The sequence below is a fragment of the Lepisosteus oculatus genome, chromosome 9 (genome assembly GCF_040954835.1).
Source record: "Lepisosteus oculatus isolate fLepOcu1 chromosome 9, fLepOcu1.hap2, whole genome shotgun sequence".
NCBI lineage: Eukaryota > Metazoa > Chordata > Actinopteri > Semionotiformes > Lepisosteidae > Lepisosteus > Lepisosteus oculatus.
Window position 1 is genome coordinate 40,191,473 of NC_090704.1, and position 18,668 is coordinate 40,210,140.

Below are 18,668 nucleotides of genomic sequence, written 5' to 3' on the forward strand. Positions count from 1 at the left end.
GAATTCAAAGATGAGCCAGTAGAGTTTTGGACCCAGTTTTAAAAACAGATGAAGCCAAGATAAACCTTTACTAAAGTGATTAAAGTGTGGAGTAAGAAAGATGACAGATGCTCCAAACAACACCACCCCATCTGTGAAGCATGGGGGAGGTACAGTAATGTAGTGCATAGCCCCCAAAAAGTACATTTTAGTCCTAATGTGATTACATATATGCATGGAATTAGCCAAAAATAAAATGTATACTATACTGTTGTTATTAATCACATTACTCTGATCACAAATCATCATATTGATCACAAATAGAAATCGCTTAACTGTAATTCAGATAAAGCAAAAATATGACGTTATTATGATCAAGGTGAAAAGGCTATATAAAATTTCAAAATACTAGAAATGGCTATTGCTCTAAAATGCAAGACCTGTAATCTTGCAGTCTTGCTCAATTCATCATTTTATACTGTCAGTTTATAGAGGTACAATGATTGTTTAAAAGATTGTACAAATCAATTCCAAAATTATGTTGAAATAAAGTCACCCCCTCCTCCCCTCCCTACTGGCTCTCCTTAATCTGCAAAAACAAGCAAATATTTCGGTTTTGTGCTGTGTGGAGCTCTGTTAATTTGAAGGGTGCTATTTGTTAAGGCTTAGTGGTTAGTAAGTGCCTCCTTTGTGTAGTTTATGCTTGGAGTCTGGGGTTAATATCTCCCAGGGAACATACAAAGGCAGCCTTCAGATCCCCTGGCCAGAGTGTGGATAGATGATGAATTGACTGGGACTTTAGGGCAAAGGTGCCAGGGGGGCAAGGGACTGAACTGATTGTTACCGCAGGGCAGAGTGGCACTTTGAAATGAAACTGATTTGCAGGTCAAGATGACTGAGCTAAAATGTTGAAACCATGCAGTCTAATTTTGTTTTTAAATTCACTGGACCACTGCTACATGGCACATATACTGTAGTTGGTCTATTGTCCAGCAGTGTGAAATGAAAATAAAAGGCCACTTACTGTACAAGCTCAGGCCAAAATGTTAGGAACTCCTCCTTAATATCATGCTGGGCCTCGATTAACTCCAGGAGCAGCTTGACCAAGGCCTGATGTGTAGTTTTATAAAATATCTATAGGTTTTGAAGTCTTTGCATCTAAATCCTATCTGAATCTTCACCTGTACACTGCACCTGTACAAGGTTCTGTGTGGGTGACGTGGAATGATCATGTACAATGTTTGCTGAGTGCGGAGGTGGTGTGAGTGGATTGTGATAGAAGGCAATGCAGGGAGCAGTGGTGCAACTTGATGATTGTGCCTCCCCCATTATGACATCACACACTAGCTGTGCCATAAGTGAATAAAGTAGCTTGCTCACTCGCATTTGAAATGTATTCTCTGAGCCTTACACTCCATAATGTCATCAACAATCTCTATGTGTAGAGCTATATGATATGAAAGACTGCTTTAATTGTCAATCTGTTATATTTTAAGTAAACTGTCCTCTCTCAGTTAGATAAACCTCACGTGACTCCTGTTCACTGTTCATGCATTTGCTTTAGTTCACAGGTTTAGCTGGAATTCATCATCATTGCACTGTTGCACACTTTCCTGTCTCCACAGGAGATATTACACAAGCTCTGCACAGTATGTCCCTAGCAACCAGTGAGCGAGAGTTTAAATACTGCATGCTCAACTTTTTCATAGATTGTGGCTCAGAAAGATTGTCTCTATTTTAGACAGTTTGGCTACTTCCTCAAACTGATGTCTAATAATTTTCTTTAGAGAGCACCACTTTAATGCTTTGGGGCATAGTAACAGTATTATGAATATAGATACTGTGGCAATGATCCTCAAATATTTACAGTATCATTTTTAATCTTCCTGTATTTGTTTCCCATGAAGCTGCGTTTTGTTATTTGGCATATTTAAATGCCAGAGTCAAAACATTTCCCACAGAGCACTGCACAGTTGCTCTTGTAAGTCTCCTCAATTAAATTATATATCCATACATTCAAACCAGATCTAACTACTGTACGGCCATAATCAAATTCTATTTCGAGAATAAAAACGTTATCTTCAAGCAAAAGAAGAGACTGTTTATAAATTTGCATGACTGAGGCAGACTTTAATACAAATTAGTCATGATAAAAATGTTTATGGTGCACTCCTTCTGCACTGCTCCAAGGGTTGTCAAAAGGCCTCTGCTTTCAGCTGCAGAGATGCTTGTGGTCTGTGAGGACTTTTTGTCAGAATTAGTCATTGCTTATTTGAGTAAAAAAAGGAAAATACTGTGTTTTCTTTAAAGGCAAGTTTTGTAGGAAGTCCATCCCAAAAAGTCTGTATTTTCAAACCACAACAAAAATATCAATTTGTGAGACATTAAAAATTCTGTAGAATTTCTCCATAATTACAGAAATAAAAAAAATAAGACCCCTCCCCTCTTAGAAGCCCTTTTCTTTGTTGAATAATAGTTCAGTGCTATTGCCTTAAAAATTGTTATTCTTAAATTAAAGTGTAATATCTTCATAACCTTACTCTGTCTGAACTGATTCCAAGGAAATTAAGTTTCTATGTTAAGCAAAAAATACTTTTGATTTTGTATAATCCTTTTGTCTGTTGCAACCTGTTGTTGTGATTGTGTTAGAATCAGGCCAGAAATATTAAGGTTCAAATTCAGGGGCCATACCGTAGATTCAGTCAACAGAGGTTAAACTCCACTAACAGAGACATACTGTACTTAAGCAGAATGTTGTATATGTAAGTGCTCAAGCGCTGTACTTAAATGGAACTCCTCTTCTGGGTGCTAGAAATTGTTTCATTTACCAACTATTGCGAAAGGGAATTGATGTTTGGTAAGGCTTATCCTTTGGATATCACTATTTTAATTAGTTTTATATTTGATATAGAAGGACAGTACCTCTTAAATGTATTTGTGTTCTTATTCTTGACCAATTTTATGTGACCAGAAGCAGTTCTGGGTGATGTTACTGTAGGTTGCTCCTCTACACCAGGGCTGTTGTAAATATTTTCATAGCTCCTACGACTAGAAGGTGCCCACATCAATCTGGCTGCAATAATAAAACACTCCAGGTGTTGTTTTGAAAAGCCCCCATAGAGTCTGCTCATGGGTTCCCTTTGCAACCAGTCTAGCCATGGTCAGTCTTGTCTCAGTACCCTTGGCTACTGAATTAGCCATGGGGGTTGAATATTTCTCCTTTGCACTTTCTCTTTGGTTTGCAGGGAAAGTGATTGGCACTTCAAATGCTGGTACAAGCATTTACAGACGCACACACACAGACACAAATATAAACAGCAGCTTCAAAGGGGTCTTTTATTCGATTTGTTGGAGCCCTTGTATACATTCTTTCTGCACCTCATTTGGAGGTTGCAAAATAAAAAAAAAGTATTTTCAGTCTCTTCTCAAGTAGTCCCCAACTCTTTAAACGCAGAGTAATAACAAGTCTGGAAGCATATTAGCTTCAGCTTCCCTGTTCTTTCTGTCCCCCTGTGTATAGAAGTGAGGGCTTAAAGCCATGTGTTGAGAATGTGCAGGATTCTATCCTTATACATCTTTGTACAGTGCATTCAGCATTTAAACCTCAGAGCCCGCCCCCTCCCCTGTCCCAGGCTTGCGTGTAGAAGTGTGATAAATTGAGCAGCAGTTGCGTGCTAATCTCCTTGGGCTGGACAGGTAGGGCAGGTATGGGGAAGTGCTAAAGGGGCCCCTGCGGTTTCCAAGCGCTCTGCTTCCCACCTGCAGGCCCATCAAACAGCCCGCCAGCCAGCTAAAGTGGGAAGCCGTGATGTAATCGGGTTGCCGAAAACAATCGTCTCTTTCATGACATGTGATAACAATCAAAACAGTGTGTAAGGGCCATCCACGCAAGTCTCTGGGAGGGAGGGGGAAGGCAGCGCACTGGCAGCAGGCTGGGAGCTGGGCTCCGTGCTCGCTCCAGCCTGTGGGAAAGTGCCGTTCCTTGTGGACTGAGACACAACACGAAAAGTTCCCACACCAAAACTCTTAACACTGTGCTGTTACCCAGTATGTCAGCTCTGGCCAGTTCCCCAAAGATGCTGAAACTGGCTAGCCTGTTCTGTCTCAGTGAGGAAATTGTGATTGTTTTGTAGTGTTGTATTAAACAGTTTAACAATTACATTTTCTAATTTTATTGATTTTTTTTAGACCAAAATATTTTTAGTAACTCAGATCTTTTAAGTACAAAACAGCTCTAATTGTGATGCCCACATCCTCATCTGAGCTGGTATTTGTAGCCAAAGGCAGAAAGCTTTTAACATCAGTCTTTTGCAAACTTAGAAATCTTAATAAACTACAAAGAATAACTGTCATTTTAGTTGTTAATACAAACGCACTTCTATTTACAGTACAGTGCAGTCTGCTTTAATTGACCGTTAACAAGTTCCTTCTTTAACTATACTGGCTATTTCTGTAAAAGACCTAGGCAGGGATTCTTGCAGTCTATCAGTGGGCTGCTTGTTTTTGACTGAATGTTGTGCTAATCACAGTAAGGATCACCGGGGGCCACGGCCATTTTCCATGGAAAAAAAAGTATTCCAAGCCAATTAACTATTCTGCTGAATGAGATGTTATCACACTGTGGCTGTGCGTGGTTTCTGTTTCACTCACGCGGAACAATTGGATACAGAACAACTTCATTCAACAAGCAGCAGAGAAGGGCAGTAGGTGATTGTGTCACTGTGTCGGATGAATGTCTTTTGCCAAGCAAGGGAAATCACTCGCCACCGCATCTTCCCATTCATCTTGTGTGAATGAGGTCTTAAATCTGCAGCATTTCCAGCCATCTCTGTTTGTTGTGCCGAATTCTGGCGTAAGAAAATTGATCCCTCTATTTTCTTCTGTCTTTCAGTTCTCTTGGTGGTTGACCTAGTAAGAAACCTCTAAGCTCTGTGTTGCTGGGAGATTTCTTAGTAAACACGGGCCAAAATCCTAAACCAAAACATAACCAAAGTGATTGTTTTCCGTATATGACAAGCAGTAGTGTTTGAAACCAAACATGCGGTCTAAGTCCATCTGCTTTGAAAGTTAACAACTTATAACAGTACATTTTTGTTCAGTATGCCTCTTGCAGAGTGAGGTAGTGGAAAAAAAGGAATGTTAGCACCAGTATTGATACTAATTTCAATGGAGGAGTTAATGTGTAATCAGTGAAATAATAGTATTCTGTAGAAAGAAATACTGTATGTTAATGGGAATTTTTTTAAAACTGCGTCAGTAGTTGTTTGTAACCAGGGTACAATAGTTCTTTCATTGCTAGAGTTATTCGCACACATTGCAAGAATGGAATACTGTCTCCTCAGGAATATCAAAATACCATTGCTTCGACTGGGATAAAATAAATAACAATCCCCCAATCACCACTAGAAACGTAATACTCTGATACCATATTGAAACAGCCTGAATATCCTGAATAAGCTATTGTTATTAATCACATCTTTTTTCTTCTGTTTTTCCCCCAACCTGGCTTCTACAAGTACGTTGCCGTTTTAGTGCAGTTGAATTGATACCCCAGTTCTGTATAGGTTTACAATGTGTTGTCATGAGAACATTGAGATGGATGTAACGCAAGGCAGGATGCACAGGGGCACCAGGCTGTAAAGACACACCGACTGTACAGTAAAGTTCATGTACCCTAGTGTACCCACAATTCCCTTGCTCACATCCTGCTCCTGGGCAGGCTGTTGTTGTTACAGGCAGCACAAGGTGAGGGGTCACACAGGAGGAGGTGGAGGGGGCAGCAAACTCATCCCTTCAGGCTCTTCTGTTTTCTCACAGTCTCCCATTCAGTGGGTCCTCTTCTCCCGGCCGGGAATTTGTTGTGGTCTGGGGACAGTAATGGCCTCTTTGTGTTGGAGCAGAGGAGCAGCAGGCTCTGGACAGTAGGCTCAGTGTTCTCAGTAATGGATGGTTTTTTCCTGCTTTGGGAAAATGTTTGAAAGCTTCCCTTGCGGTCTCTTTTTCTCTTTTTCTTTTTTTGAAGTTGCAGTTAAGAAAACTCGCCCCCACCCCCTCCCCTTTTTTTAAACCATCTGGCTCTTAAATGTAAAAATGGCTTTCTTTCATTTCACTGTGGGTTTCAGCATAAAATATTTTGTGAATAATGTTGCAAAGTCATGCTCTTTGCACGGCATCTGTCAGCATGATATGGAATAAAGCTCTCTGGGCATATGTAGGAATGTTCAAGGGTATCAAGTTCTCATTGCCATTAAATTACATCCACTTGGTTAATTAGTCAAATATGTTATGAATTAACATTTTTCCTTATAAAGATGCAAATTTATTAGATTTTAATTTTTTTTTCAAATGACTGACTTTTGTGTTTCTTTATAATGACAACAGTGGTCTTAGCAGAACAAACAACATTAAATGTTTTGAGCACAGACAAAGGGCTGAATTTTTGTTGAAATAATTTGAAATGGCATGTAAACTTTGGTCCATGATTCCTTTCAGTTTTGTTGTGGTTTTGTAAAGATAAAACCACTTGTAGAGTGTATTTGTACACCATCTGTTCTCATCCAATGGGTAGCTACTGTCTTAAATAACATACAGCTGAATGGGTTTTATCATTTATAAATTGTAAGAAGACAATGGTTTCTGTATTATACATTATTTAACTGTTTGCTTCTTGATTATATTACATACAGTATACAGTAATCAAATAACTTTTTTAAAGTGCAAACTGCATGATCAGTTGTGTGAATGAGGCATATTTTTCCACTTCCCAGTTTTCTCTTTGTTCCCAGACGGCATAAATTCCCTGCATTTTTCCTTCAACGAGTCAGGGCTCAGGCTCCTAACCCCGACCACTCCATGTGGTTTGAATTTGGTGGAGTAAGACACAGCCGGAGCCCTGAGATCACTGGAGTTCGGTGGAGTAAGACCTCTGAGCCAGCACATGGTCAGTCAGGTTGGGAAACTTTCCAAATAAGCATTGCATCTCAGAAACTGGAATATCGTAACCAGAACTCCCTTGGTCTGACATTATTCCACATGCTACTTTTCTTCGGGATAGACATTCACCTTGGTGGCTTGCGCAAGGAGTTGTGGAGCATCACTGTCAGATTGTTTTTTGCTACATCTTTCTCACTTTTAAAGAAACTACGTACAAAGAGCAGGAGAAACCTGTAATAGGTCTGAAGGAGGATAATTTAAACATCAACCAAGAAGCAGTATTTTATATTCTTTGGGGTGTGGATGTTTTGAACACATTAATGGCTTATCTGGGAGATCCTGCTTTTGTAATCCATCTGTAACCCAGTTTGTAAAGAAAACTTAATTGAAGGTTTCCACACCTATGACATATAGAGCTCTTTCAGGATCTTTAAAAGGGACATAGTCATGTAAACAAACCAGGATGAAACTCTCTGTTGAGAACTGAAACTAAGCTTCACTTTAAATGGTCACACCTACAGTGTGCAGTGCCTACTACCTCTCTCTCAGTCACATTGGCACTAGTACCTTTAAAGATAATACTTTTAATATATATTAAAGTGTAAAATCTCTCTTGATGTCATTATGTTGGAAGCAGGCCAGAAATACCAAGGTTCAGAATTAGAAACCATAGATGTACTTAAAGAAGATTAAACTCCATTAGCAGAGAGACTTTTTATGACTTTTTCACAGGTATTTGGAGGGGGCGGCGTTACTGCATCGTTAATACTATATGTATTTTTACCTTGACACTATCATTATGTTTCGCCTTTGTGCTGTTTCTGTGTTGGTACACTGAAATCACACAGATTTAGTGTATTATTGTGTTATGTTGGTAATGTGAACTCCCATGAAGAAATGGAAAAACAAGATGCTGAAAAGCCAAAATGAACAAATGAACACTGAAAGATTCAGGAACTCTTCCCCAGTTGTTGGAAATAAACCATGGTAACATCACAATATGGATGGTAAATGACTTTGGTGTGAAGTAACTCTCTATTACTGGAACCACAAAGAATTTTCAATTAAAAAATCAGTTTCAATTACTATTTTCAGTCTCTGGGTGTGCAGAAAACATGGTCTAAGCTAACCCACCCATACAAATAGAACCACAGAAGTATGTTTTCCTTGTCGCTTCTTCCAAAAGGAAAAAAAAAACTTCTGATATTTCAGCTGATGTTCTGATGTTTCAGCTTCTACTGGTTATTGTAAGAGGAGAGTAGGAGAGATGTCAGCTTATAAATGCTAACTGAAATAGAGTATAACTGAAATAGAGTACTCAAGACCCATCAAAAGTTATTTTTCATGCAGATGTATTCTGTGCTGGGAAAAGGTTGACCTTTGACCTGTGATCAGAGCACAGGTTCAGCTCCATGGTCCAAACATCACAGGCTCATGTTTGGGTAATATCAGTAGCCAGTTATGATCAGACATTATCCAAGGTGTGGCACAGCCTGGATGGGGAGAAGTTAGTCAATAAGTATCCTCTCAGCTTTTGGCACAAGAGCAACTCCATTGACATACCACCACATACAGGCTTGCAGTGATATCGGGGAGAATTGCACCAGCCTTCCATTTGGTATTACCCTCCTGCCCAGCATGGTGGAGGTTTCAGCATGCCAAGAAATGAATGGTTCAGAATTGTGATCATGCTCGAAGAGCATGTCTGTAAATCCTCATTGTCCCCAAGCAGTTCTTTGCTGGAAAGCTAAATCTTGGACAAAATTCAAATTGCCTGGGTCATGTTACTAGTTGACTGTGCCCAGGATTCTCCAAGCAGTTGCACACACATTGGCTGTGTGCCCCAAGGGTAGGGTGGGAATGGTCAGCAATCACAGTCATTCCTGAGGCCTCCCAGGTGCTTGCAAATTTGCGGCAATGTTGCTGAGGGACATGCATCTCCTCCATTCCACTCCTCCGTTGCCAAGACATGAAAAGCACAAAATTGACCAGTCCAAAATTGTGTGAACACAACAACAAAAAACAAACAATTGGCAATTCTGAATTGTCAAAAAAATTGCACCTTAAACCAGTTATTATTCCGAATATTCGGGCTTTATCCCCATGACATCTTATCAGCATCACGCGCCTGGGTTTGATTAAACCTGCAATCTTACAGGGGAAGTAGATAATCATGATTATTCATCCAAATTGCTGGTTTAAGGAGACTTGAGTTTTGTATTTTATGCATATGTTTGGGAAGAGATAATGTCTAGACATCAGTCAGCAAGTCTCCAGCAATTAAATATCTTGACATTCCTTGGCTGGTAGTTTTGTAACCAGGGGTAACAAGCAATCTACAGGTGGAACTAAACAAAAGCTGCAAGACTGACTTTTAAAATTGATTGTTTGTCTTTTATTCACAAATGATTACATTTTCAAAAGAGAAAATTGCTTCTGTTGAAGAATGGATAACATGTTTACAATATTTTAGTCATTGTACTGTTTTCCTTTAATGACATTAATTATGAGACTATTAGGAGATTTTAACAATATTAGATAGTTACGTGATTAGATCCACATCTGTTGACTACAGTATTAAGCATAGAGTCTCTGCATCACAAACACCTTATCAGTTGATTCAATACACTATTTCTCATAATTTTATTATTCATTGTATTACATAAATAGTCCCCTATACACTCATTACTAAATAGCTTCTCTTTTGTTGCATTCAGTTTACAGTGTAATTCACTTTATTTGCAACAAAATACATGTGAAAATATATTACGGTTTGGAAAGGAAATCTCTTGAATGCCTGGAGATGTATGGAAATTACAGGTGTAAATAAAAAAAACAGACATTTGTACTTTGTATTTACATTACTTTCTGTTTTCTTTATTTTATCGCAAGTTAAGGATTTTCTTGCCCTTGAATATGTTTATCATGATGACCAGGAACTGGTTAAGTGATACAGTATAGATAAAAACAGAGCTACTTTACTGTGGCTTACATCATTAGTTTGTCCCAATAGCAATGTCGGATATTTCCATCAATTATATACAGATTAAGTAAGCCTCACAGCTGAAGCAAGGGTAAAATGGCTTTTGTTGTTATACCAGTTCTTTGTAGTTCAGATACTGTATTTTACAGTACCGTAATTGTTGTTTTCACCCATTTGCAGGAAATGTGAAATTTTAATTGTTTTAGGAAGGAAACAACAAATGATCCGTGGTGCAAAGTTAGATGCATATGACTCTTATATTTTATCAACTTTGTTTTTATTGTTTTTGAAAGTCATTGGAAGTCACACTTTGTATTAATCATTCTTTCATGGGATTGCTCTGTTCTTAAGAGATTTGGTTGGCGGGTCTCCATCAGCTTTACTTTGGTAAACAGACCATAAAAATCCAAGTGAAGTTTAGATATCCCTGGAAAGTAATAAGACAGACACCTTGGCCAAATTGAAGACATTCGTGCACTTGTTTTCTAAATTCATACATCATACACAGCAAGTGCCAGAAAAGCAAGTTCACAATAAATAGAAACAGGGTCTCTTAAAAATAAAGAAAAAATCAACATTTCACCTGGAGAAGGTGCATCAGATACACAATGAAGTAGAAGACTGGTTCGCATGAAGGTACCAGACCTTTCTCAAAGATCTCGGTGGAACCTGAGCAGTATACCTTTGGCCACATATATACATATATAGCCACAGCTCTGTGGCTAAGGATCTGCACCTGTGGCTGGAAGGTTGCCGGTTCAAATCCTGCAGCCGGCAGAGGAATCCTACTCCGTTGGGCTCCTGAGCAAGGCCCTTAACCCCAACTGCTCCAGGGGCACCCTACAATGGCAAACCCTGTGCTCTGACCCCAGGCTCTCTTCCTATCTGTGGGTATGCGAAAAGATCATCCCTAATGCAAGAAATTGTAAAGGGTTAATAAAGTGATGTTATTATTATTATTATTATTATTATTATTATTATTATTATTATTATTATCATCATCATCATCATCATCTAGATCTAGTGATCTTTCCTGCCAGCCAAAGTGCAATCCGGGGATTTTGGGAGCAGTTCTGGTGGAATTGAATAGACAGACTGGTCAGTAGGGCACAGTAAACTACACCACCAGATGACTCAAAAACGGCCATTATTTATGCTTAACTACACTAAGTTTAAAGTGTAATACATTTAGTAAGTCGAGTTTTGTCATGTTGTATACCATGCTATCACATCCTATGTTCCATTTCATTGCAGGTAGTTGATCATACTTCAGGTCCACTGACACACTTAGGATGTTTCAAATAACCTGCCCTTGGTGCTTAGGTATGATTCCTTACAGTTGGTATTTTAAGACGTGCACACATACTCACACACAAACATGCAAACTGCACTGACATACATGTTGACTCACTCACTACGTGCACCACTTTCATTCCCTCTCACACACTGGCTGCTGCTGCTGCAAGCCCTTCCGTGACTGGCTGTCATTAATCTTCCCACTCCAGGGGCAGGATCTTGACTGGGTGCCAGAAACAGTCGAGGAAAGGCCAAAAAAACCTTCCAAAAACAGAGCAGCTTTTCTTGTTCCTAAACCGTTCCCGGCTCATGCCTTTCTGGCCCCCAGGGCTTAGCTGCAGAACAAAAGATTTTCTTTGGATGCGGCAGAGTGCAGTCAAACAAACAAAATCGTTAACATCACTTACAACCATGTTGTTTAATCGCCACCGTGGCTTGTTATTGCTTGTAAGGTGTATTTTTGTGCTGTTCCTTCTTTTTTTTGGGGGGGGAGAATATTCATAGTATGCTTTTTTCTTTAAACAAACGTGAAGCTTGTGAAGAAGTGCCCAAATGCCACCGATAGGTTTGAAAGATTGGTAGTTGACAGTGACCTCACAGCTGGCTTCAAGGAGAGAACATCATTGAATCAGTTTATCAGATTTTGTGTGACAGTTGTGGAAGGAAATACCAAACTTGCCCTACAGAATTCCCTACAGAATTTTATTAGTGATGAAAACGGCTGTAAAGGTCTCACATTAATTTGTCAGAAATGGGATTCAGATCTGAAATGTGACACCTCCCAAACAGGGATTACAGTGGGACTTCAGGTTTTTTTTATGGAGTTTATTTTTGAGCAGTATAGTTCTTAACAGCTGATCTTCTGGAGCCTTGATATTATAATACAAGTTTAGTATTTACAGTCTATGTGGACATACATTGGCAGTTGCCTCATTAAAAGAGTTTTTTGGGGATGTCTCTGCCAACTTTGTGGTCCAGCTTGATATATTGCCCACTCTTTCTCGGCAGATTTGCTCAAGCTCTTTCAAACTGCTTGGGGACACTCCTCCAGCATGCCCACTGTTTGAGCGGAGTTGCAACCAGGCCCTGCAGGACAGACACAGTAGCAGCAATCAAAGGAGTGAATGCCTGTCCCTGAACTCACACACAACCTTCTTGTCACAGTAGATCCTCTGACTGACTCACACCCACACAAGCCCAGCAATACTCAGCTGCAAAAACTGCACTGTTGAAAACTGTCATTTGGGGGATATAGAATTAGGTTTTATATACAGATGTTTTGAAATTGATAGAAATGTGAAGTAATCCAGCTGCCTTGGGACAATTTAGAAAGTAATTACAGTGGGTATCTAACACAGTCCAGACAAAGCGAGACTTACTGTACAAGTCTTGAAACATTGGATTAGGATTAAATACAGGAAAGTATTTTGAAGAGTTTACAGTGGTTACGTCTGACTTTGTGGGTTGTCATAACCTTCACCTTTACTAATTAATTTGTTTGTGATTGCTTCTCCTGTGTGTTATACATAGAAATGGGATTATAAGGATACAATTCCTGTGGATAATAACTGTACACACCAGAGGGTGTTAAACTGGCTTACTGTGACCACCATCTGGATCTTTGATGACTTGGAATGTACTGTAGATGCTTATAACTATTAAGTGTCCACTGTCAACATCCAACATGATGGAATAGGTCAAATAATTTTCTAAGCACCTTTGATTTATCAGGTTTTTCCAATGATCTGACAAGAAAGCTTTAATGTAATCTTTAAAATTGATGAAGACTAAAGTGAAGTACAGAGTTGCTTAGAAGATGAGGAATTAGTAGTATGTGTCTATTTTGGGTACTTTTCTGCTAATGAGATTCTGCCAAGACATCAACAAGTGTAAAGAAATTGAAATCAAATTTATTAAGATTCACTCTACATATTGCACAGGTGCCAAGAATGAACCAAGCTTTGTCTACTTGCATTCAGTAGTTCAGTAGTGTCATCTCGGATGTGGTTACATTTATCTTCTCTCAGCCCTTACCTCAAATGACAAGACTACAGCACTGAGTAGAAATAAATAGCAGTAATTCTGGAGAGTAAGTGAGGGACTGGGCAAGCAGGACACTTTGAATTGAACATCTATCCATTTTTTAACCGCTTCATCCAACTCAGGGTCACAAGGGCACCATAGCTTATCTCAGCAAGCAGCAGGCACAAGGTGGGCCACTCCTTGAATAGGACGCCAGTCCATCACAGGGCACATACAGACATGCACACACTCGCATCAGGGCTATTTTTCTCCGAAGCCAAGTAACCTACCAGTATTTCTTTGGACTGGGGGAGAAAACCGGAGCACCTGGAGTTAACCCGCACAAACACAGGGAGAATAGACAAACTCCATGAGGATAACACCCCAGGTCCGGAATTGAACCCAGGGCCCCAGCGCTGCAGTGCAGCAATACTAACGGCTGCACCACCATGCTATGCTGAATTGAACATGTAAAACTTAAAAGTGAAAAATGTCCACATTGTCAGAGCCAAGAGTGAGATGTGTGTTCTATTAATATGTTTTCAAAGGCAAAGAAAAGCTCGCTGCCTTTGATCCAGTGACATGGCAAAGTGCAGATGCTTCTTCTGACAATCAGCCCCCTTTAAGCAGGGTAGTTCTGTCAGGCTGCTGCAATCTGTTAATCAAAGCTAAGTCTTGTGGGCTTTTTGATGTGCATACCTGACATAACCAAATTTTGCCCATGAGGCAAGCTCATTTGGCACTCTGTAATATCCTCCTTCACTTTCCAGATTAACTGCTGTGGTTGAAGTTGTCACGATACAGAGTGGAATAATTGCACCCACAGCAGGGATGGCGAGACAGCAAGTTAGCAAAACCACAACTGCCGTTCTAATTCCCAGTATAATTGGTCTGTGTCCCTACACAGGGAGCAGGGTGCACTCAAATTTACATGACAAGGGGAGATGAGCAGCTCAGATGAGCATTTACGTGTATTTTCATTGTGTTGGAAGCCATTTGTTTTCTAAATAGTCATGCATGTGGTTTTGAGGAAGAATGCCATTGTGTTAATATTTTGTGGTATTCTACAGCATAAAAAAATCTCACTGTTTGAAGGAACTGCCTGTGTCTGATGTTGTCCATGTGAAACTACCCTAACTGACACGCACTATCATTAGTCTGCACAGGGCTTGGCAGAGACATTACATGCTCTTGGATTCCTCCTGTTTAAACATATTTATTTGCTGAGTATGCACACCAAGATGTGGACCGTTCCAGGGCAGAAGTATTGACTGCACTCCTTTGGTTTGGCATGGGGTGATCAACACACCCTCTGGTTGGGCTCAGAAAATGCATGTGAAATCTGTTGCTTGACATTGAGTGTAAAAAGACCTGCCTGTAAATGTTCAGCACTGTCTCATGGCATTAGCTACCGCTGTAGGTGAATTTACATAACAAAGCATTTACTAGAGTGAGACCAATTCTGCAGTACAATGATGAGAGTCCTCAGAGTTGCATTTATCAGTGCTTTAGCCTTACATTTGTTTTTCAGCATTCGTTCAAAGTCTTAAACCTGGCCTGCTTGGAGTATTTAATGTTTTTAGAGTGATGTCCTTTGTGGAAAATGGTTTTCTTTTAATATGTAGTCACCAGTTGTTATTAAGGTTGCATCAACTGCAAATACAGTACGCAGAAGTGACTGACACACAGAGAAAAGCTCCTTTGAAATAAGGAGTGTCTCAAGGTCTGCCCATCTGCAGGCTATTCATCATTTGACATGCTGGCAAGAGAGGTAGCTCTGACTGGAGGAGTGACAGGCCTTTCACTGACATCACTACAGCCTGCAGGTGCTTGGCATGTCACTGGAGTTGCTCTTGGCGACTGCTAACTGTATACATTACTGTATAATGTTAAAATGCCTTTATTATGCTTTGTAACACTGGACCAATAACAAGCTGTCGTGTATTGTAGTAAACGATCTTTATAAATATTTGTTATGGCTGTGTCCTCAGGGTCCAATAAAGTAAAGCATAGTAAAGACATGTGGAAACCATGATATAAGTGTATAAAATACCACAAGAAATTAACCAAGGTAAACTTTCATAGGATAGGGTATAGTAAATAAGCAGTCTGTTTTCTTGTAATTATGATTTTTGCCCCTGTTAATTTCCCCAGTTTATAATGTATTTAAGATAGTTCAGGTGGGTAGCTACGTCAGCATGCGTAGGCTGCAAAGGAATAAGTAATAGGTTTATTCCATGCTGAAAAGAGAAGAAAGTCTAGTCTTTTCAGCATGGATCAAATGTATTTAAGATTCACATTTATCTCCAAACACTTCATTTGAGTGAAAAACTGATCTTTGAGAGGGGATTAAGACAAGTAGGATTAGGAGTTTACATATATGTCTTTTTTTTTGCTTGTTTCAGAAATCTGGCTATTGGTATCGGAATTCAGAACTTCCCAGAGGGCCTTGCTGTCAGTCTTCCTCTGCGGGGAGCAGGACAGCCCATGTGGAGAGCTTTTTGGTAAATATATACCACTGTGTAAGCCAAACTGTCTGTCACATACATTGCTGTCATCAGTATTATTTTTAATTATAGACAGTTTTTTGAGTAAAAGAGTCCTCAAAAATTATACCCATATTTCTTCCAAAAATGTGATCCAACGTTAATTTTTGTATTCTTCCACTCAATTGCCCCAAAACTGGATTGCTTGTTCAGACTGAAAAAGGTTATATTTGTGTTTAGCATTAACTTGAATAGTTCCAACAAATCAGTGCTTGAGAGGCTGCAAAACTGACATGACATCCAACTTTGTGAGGGATTTTTTAGAAGATAAACTGTCCTTTCTTCACTTAACCAATACCCTATTTTGTTTTCAAATCTTTTCTGGCTCATGAGCTGTTTATCACTTTTCAGTTCCCGGGTATTAATTGAGAGTAATAGGAAGTAGTGGATGGTTTAACCTAAACATGTGCAGTATCAAGTTGTTGTTTCATTCCATCTGAACAGCCTTAAGTTTTCACACTACTGTGCCTTTGATGAACAGAGAATAGTACAGTATTTATATTGAATAAAAAAGTAAAGGCTCTGAACCAGGCTATACTTTTGCTAGGTACAATATTAGGACCCCCAGTCCAATGATTACTCTTGAACACCGGCAAGCAGGCTAATGTATGGTTAGTGTGAGGAAGAGCATGAGTTATACTTTCCACAACATTCGTAGCCAGAACAGTCCCCAGATCTCATCCCACAGGAAAACTGATGGACCTAGTGCAATTTGCCCACACACCAGTTCCCTTACACAACCTGCCAGTGATGGTGATCCTTCTGAGCAAATAGGACTTGGGGGGCAATTATTTCAGATTCTTGCAGAATATATGAACCATCACATTATCTTGAAAGCCTTCTAAGATTTTTGCATTGATTGTATTCATGCACCATATTTGGCAGTCCATACCTGCTAAAATACAGGGACGGAAATATTCTCGCAGGCGTCACCCAGCCATTGCAGCAGAGACACATTGCATGAGCCTCACCAGCTTCCACACCAAGGACAGGCTGTAAGAGTTGCTCTTTGCAATGCCTGAGATCCTCATAAGTTACTGCATGTGTTGGCAGTGGACTTTTGACTTTGTGTCAGTTGTACGTCCAGGACAAGCAGAGAAGGAAGGAAAACAGGGAAGGCAAAAGAAATCAAACAGCAACCTCTAATTAAAGTTAGTCACCTCCGACCAATAACTGCACACAGATCTGTATCCACACAGTTAGGGTGGAGAGTGGTTTATTGCCCATGCTAGTGCCTCATAAACATAAGAAATCAGAAAAAGAGAAAGAAAAGCCATGTCACCCTGCAACTCACAACTGGCAACCCACTGAAGCTAAGCAGGTGTGAGCCTGGTCAGTACCTGGATGGGAGACCTCCTTGGGAAAACTAAGGTTGCTGCTGGAAGAGGTGTTAGTGGGGCCAGCAGGGGGCGCTCACCCTGCGGTCCATGAGGGTCCTAATGTCCCAGTATAGTGACGGGGACACTATACCGTCCTTCGGATGAGACGTAAAACTGAGTTCCTGACTCTCTGTGGTCATTAAAAATCCCAGGGCGTTTCTCAAAAAGAGTAGGGGTGTAACCCCTAGCCAAATTTCCCATTGGCCCTTACCAATCATGGCCTCCTAATAATCCCCCCTCTATGAATTGGCTACATCTGCTCTCCTCCCCACTGATAGCTGATGTGTGGTGAGCGTTCTGGTGCACTATGGCTGCCGTCGCATCATCCAGGTGGGGCTGCACATTGGTGGTGGTGGAGGAGGGGAGTCCCCATTACCTGTAAAGCGCTTTGAGTGGAGTGTCCAGAAAAGCGCTATATAAGTGTAAGCAATTATTATTAATTATTAATTATAAAAGCCTGAAGACTTCCTTTTTGTTAGCAAGTGTTATCATCCGTGCACTGAGCTGTGTGGAAGGGATGCTTCTTTCATGTTATCTTATCTCTGCTATTGTCAGCTTTCTTCTCTCCCTTCTGTCCCTGTCTACTCAATCTTTTTCAAAAGACCCAATGATATTTCCAAATCTTTGCACCCGCAGCTTTTCTAAAGGGGATACCAGCATGTCTGGCCTCTTAGTGCTCATGACAGTTTATTGTAGCATTACTTAGCACTATCTTTGGTGTCTAAAACATACTGGAAACACTTTCAGACCACCATGAAGTCACTAAAGCAGTTTTAGGGGAGTAATTTTATTGTGAGTAAGTGAGGCTACTTTTCTTTTTCTTCTTAAACCTTTTGGCCAATCGCTGTTTGTTAAATACATCAGAAAAGCTGTTTGAATTGTTTTTATGTCAACTGGAGAGCACTGCACTTCAGCCAAATAGCATTTATTTATTATGCTCAAAGGCACTTCTGAAGGTTCTCCCCATGTAGTTGGTGATTCCAAGCTTTGTGTTCATGATTTCCCATGTGAATTCAATAAATGATGTTCCCCTACAAATAAAAGAGAAAAAAAATCCCCATAATTTTAGTGCCTTGCTCCTGCCCATCAGTCCTCAGTGTGTATGCCAATCCTCGTCATGCTAAATGGTTTGCTCCTGTAGGTACGGCCAACTGAGTGGGATGGTAGAGCCCATCGCCGGAGTGCTGGGGGCTTGTGCAGTGGTGCTGGCTGAGCCACTGTTGCCCTATGCTCTTGCGTTTGCTGCAGGAGCCATGGTCTATGTGGTGATGGATGACATCATTCCGGAGGCGCAAGTCAAGTGAGTGCTAGGACTCCCAGCACAGCAGGCTGAGCCTGGAATGAATGTGACTAATGTGCTCCCATGATGTGGCAACCCAGCAGTAAACAAAAACACAAATTAACCTGCAGCATCACTAGGATTGCTGTGTCCTCCTAAATGTATGTAAATATCATGGCACTGTCGTCAATTTACAGTGCTTAAATAGAAATAAAACTGAACTGCATTTCACTGCAATAAACTGAATCCTG

The 18,668-nt window shown here is 40.2% G+C and overlaps 1 protein-coding gene across 3 annotated transcripts in view; it reads left to right on the forward strand.

The window, feature by feature from the left end:
- Positions 1-18,668, forward strand: part of LOC102686427 (zinc transporter ZIP11) — a 180,929-nt gene that overhangs the window by 158,761 nt on the left and 3,500 nt on the right. For all 3 annotated transcript variants that reach the window (XM_015356759.2, XM_006635397.3, XM_015356761.2), the window contains 2 exons: positions 15,619-15,717; positions 18,280-18,438. In XM_015356759.2, the coding sequence (XP_015212245.1) occupies positions 15,619-15,717; positions 18,280-18,438 (258 nt within the window). The remainder of the gene's footprint in view (positions 1-15,618; positions 15,718-18,279; positions 18,439-18,668) is intronic.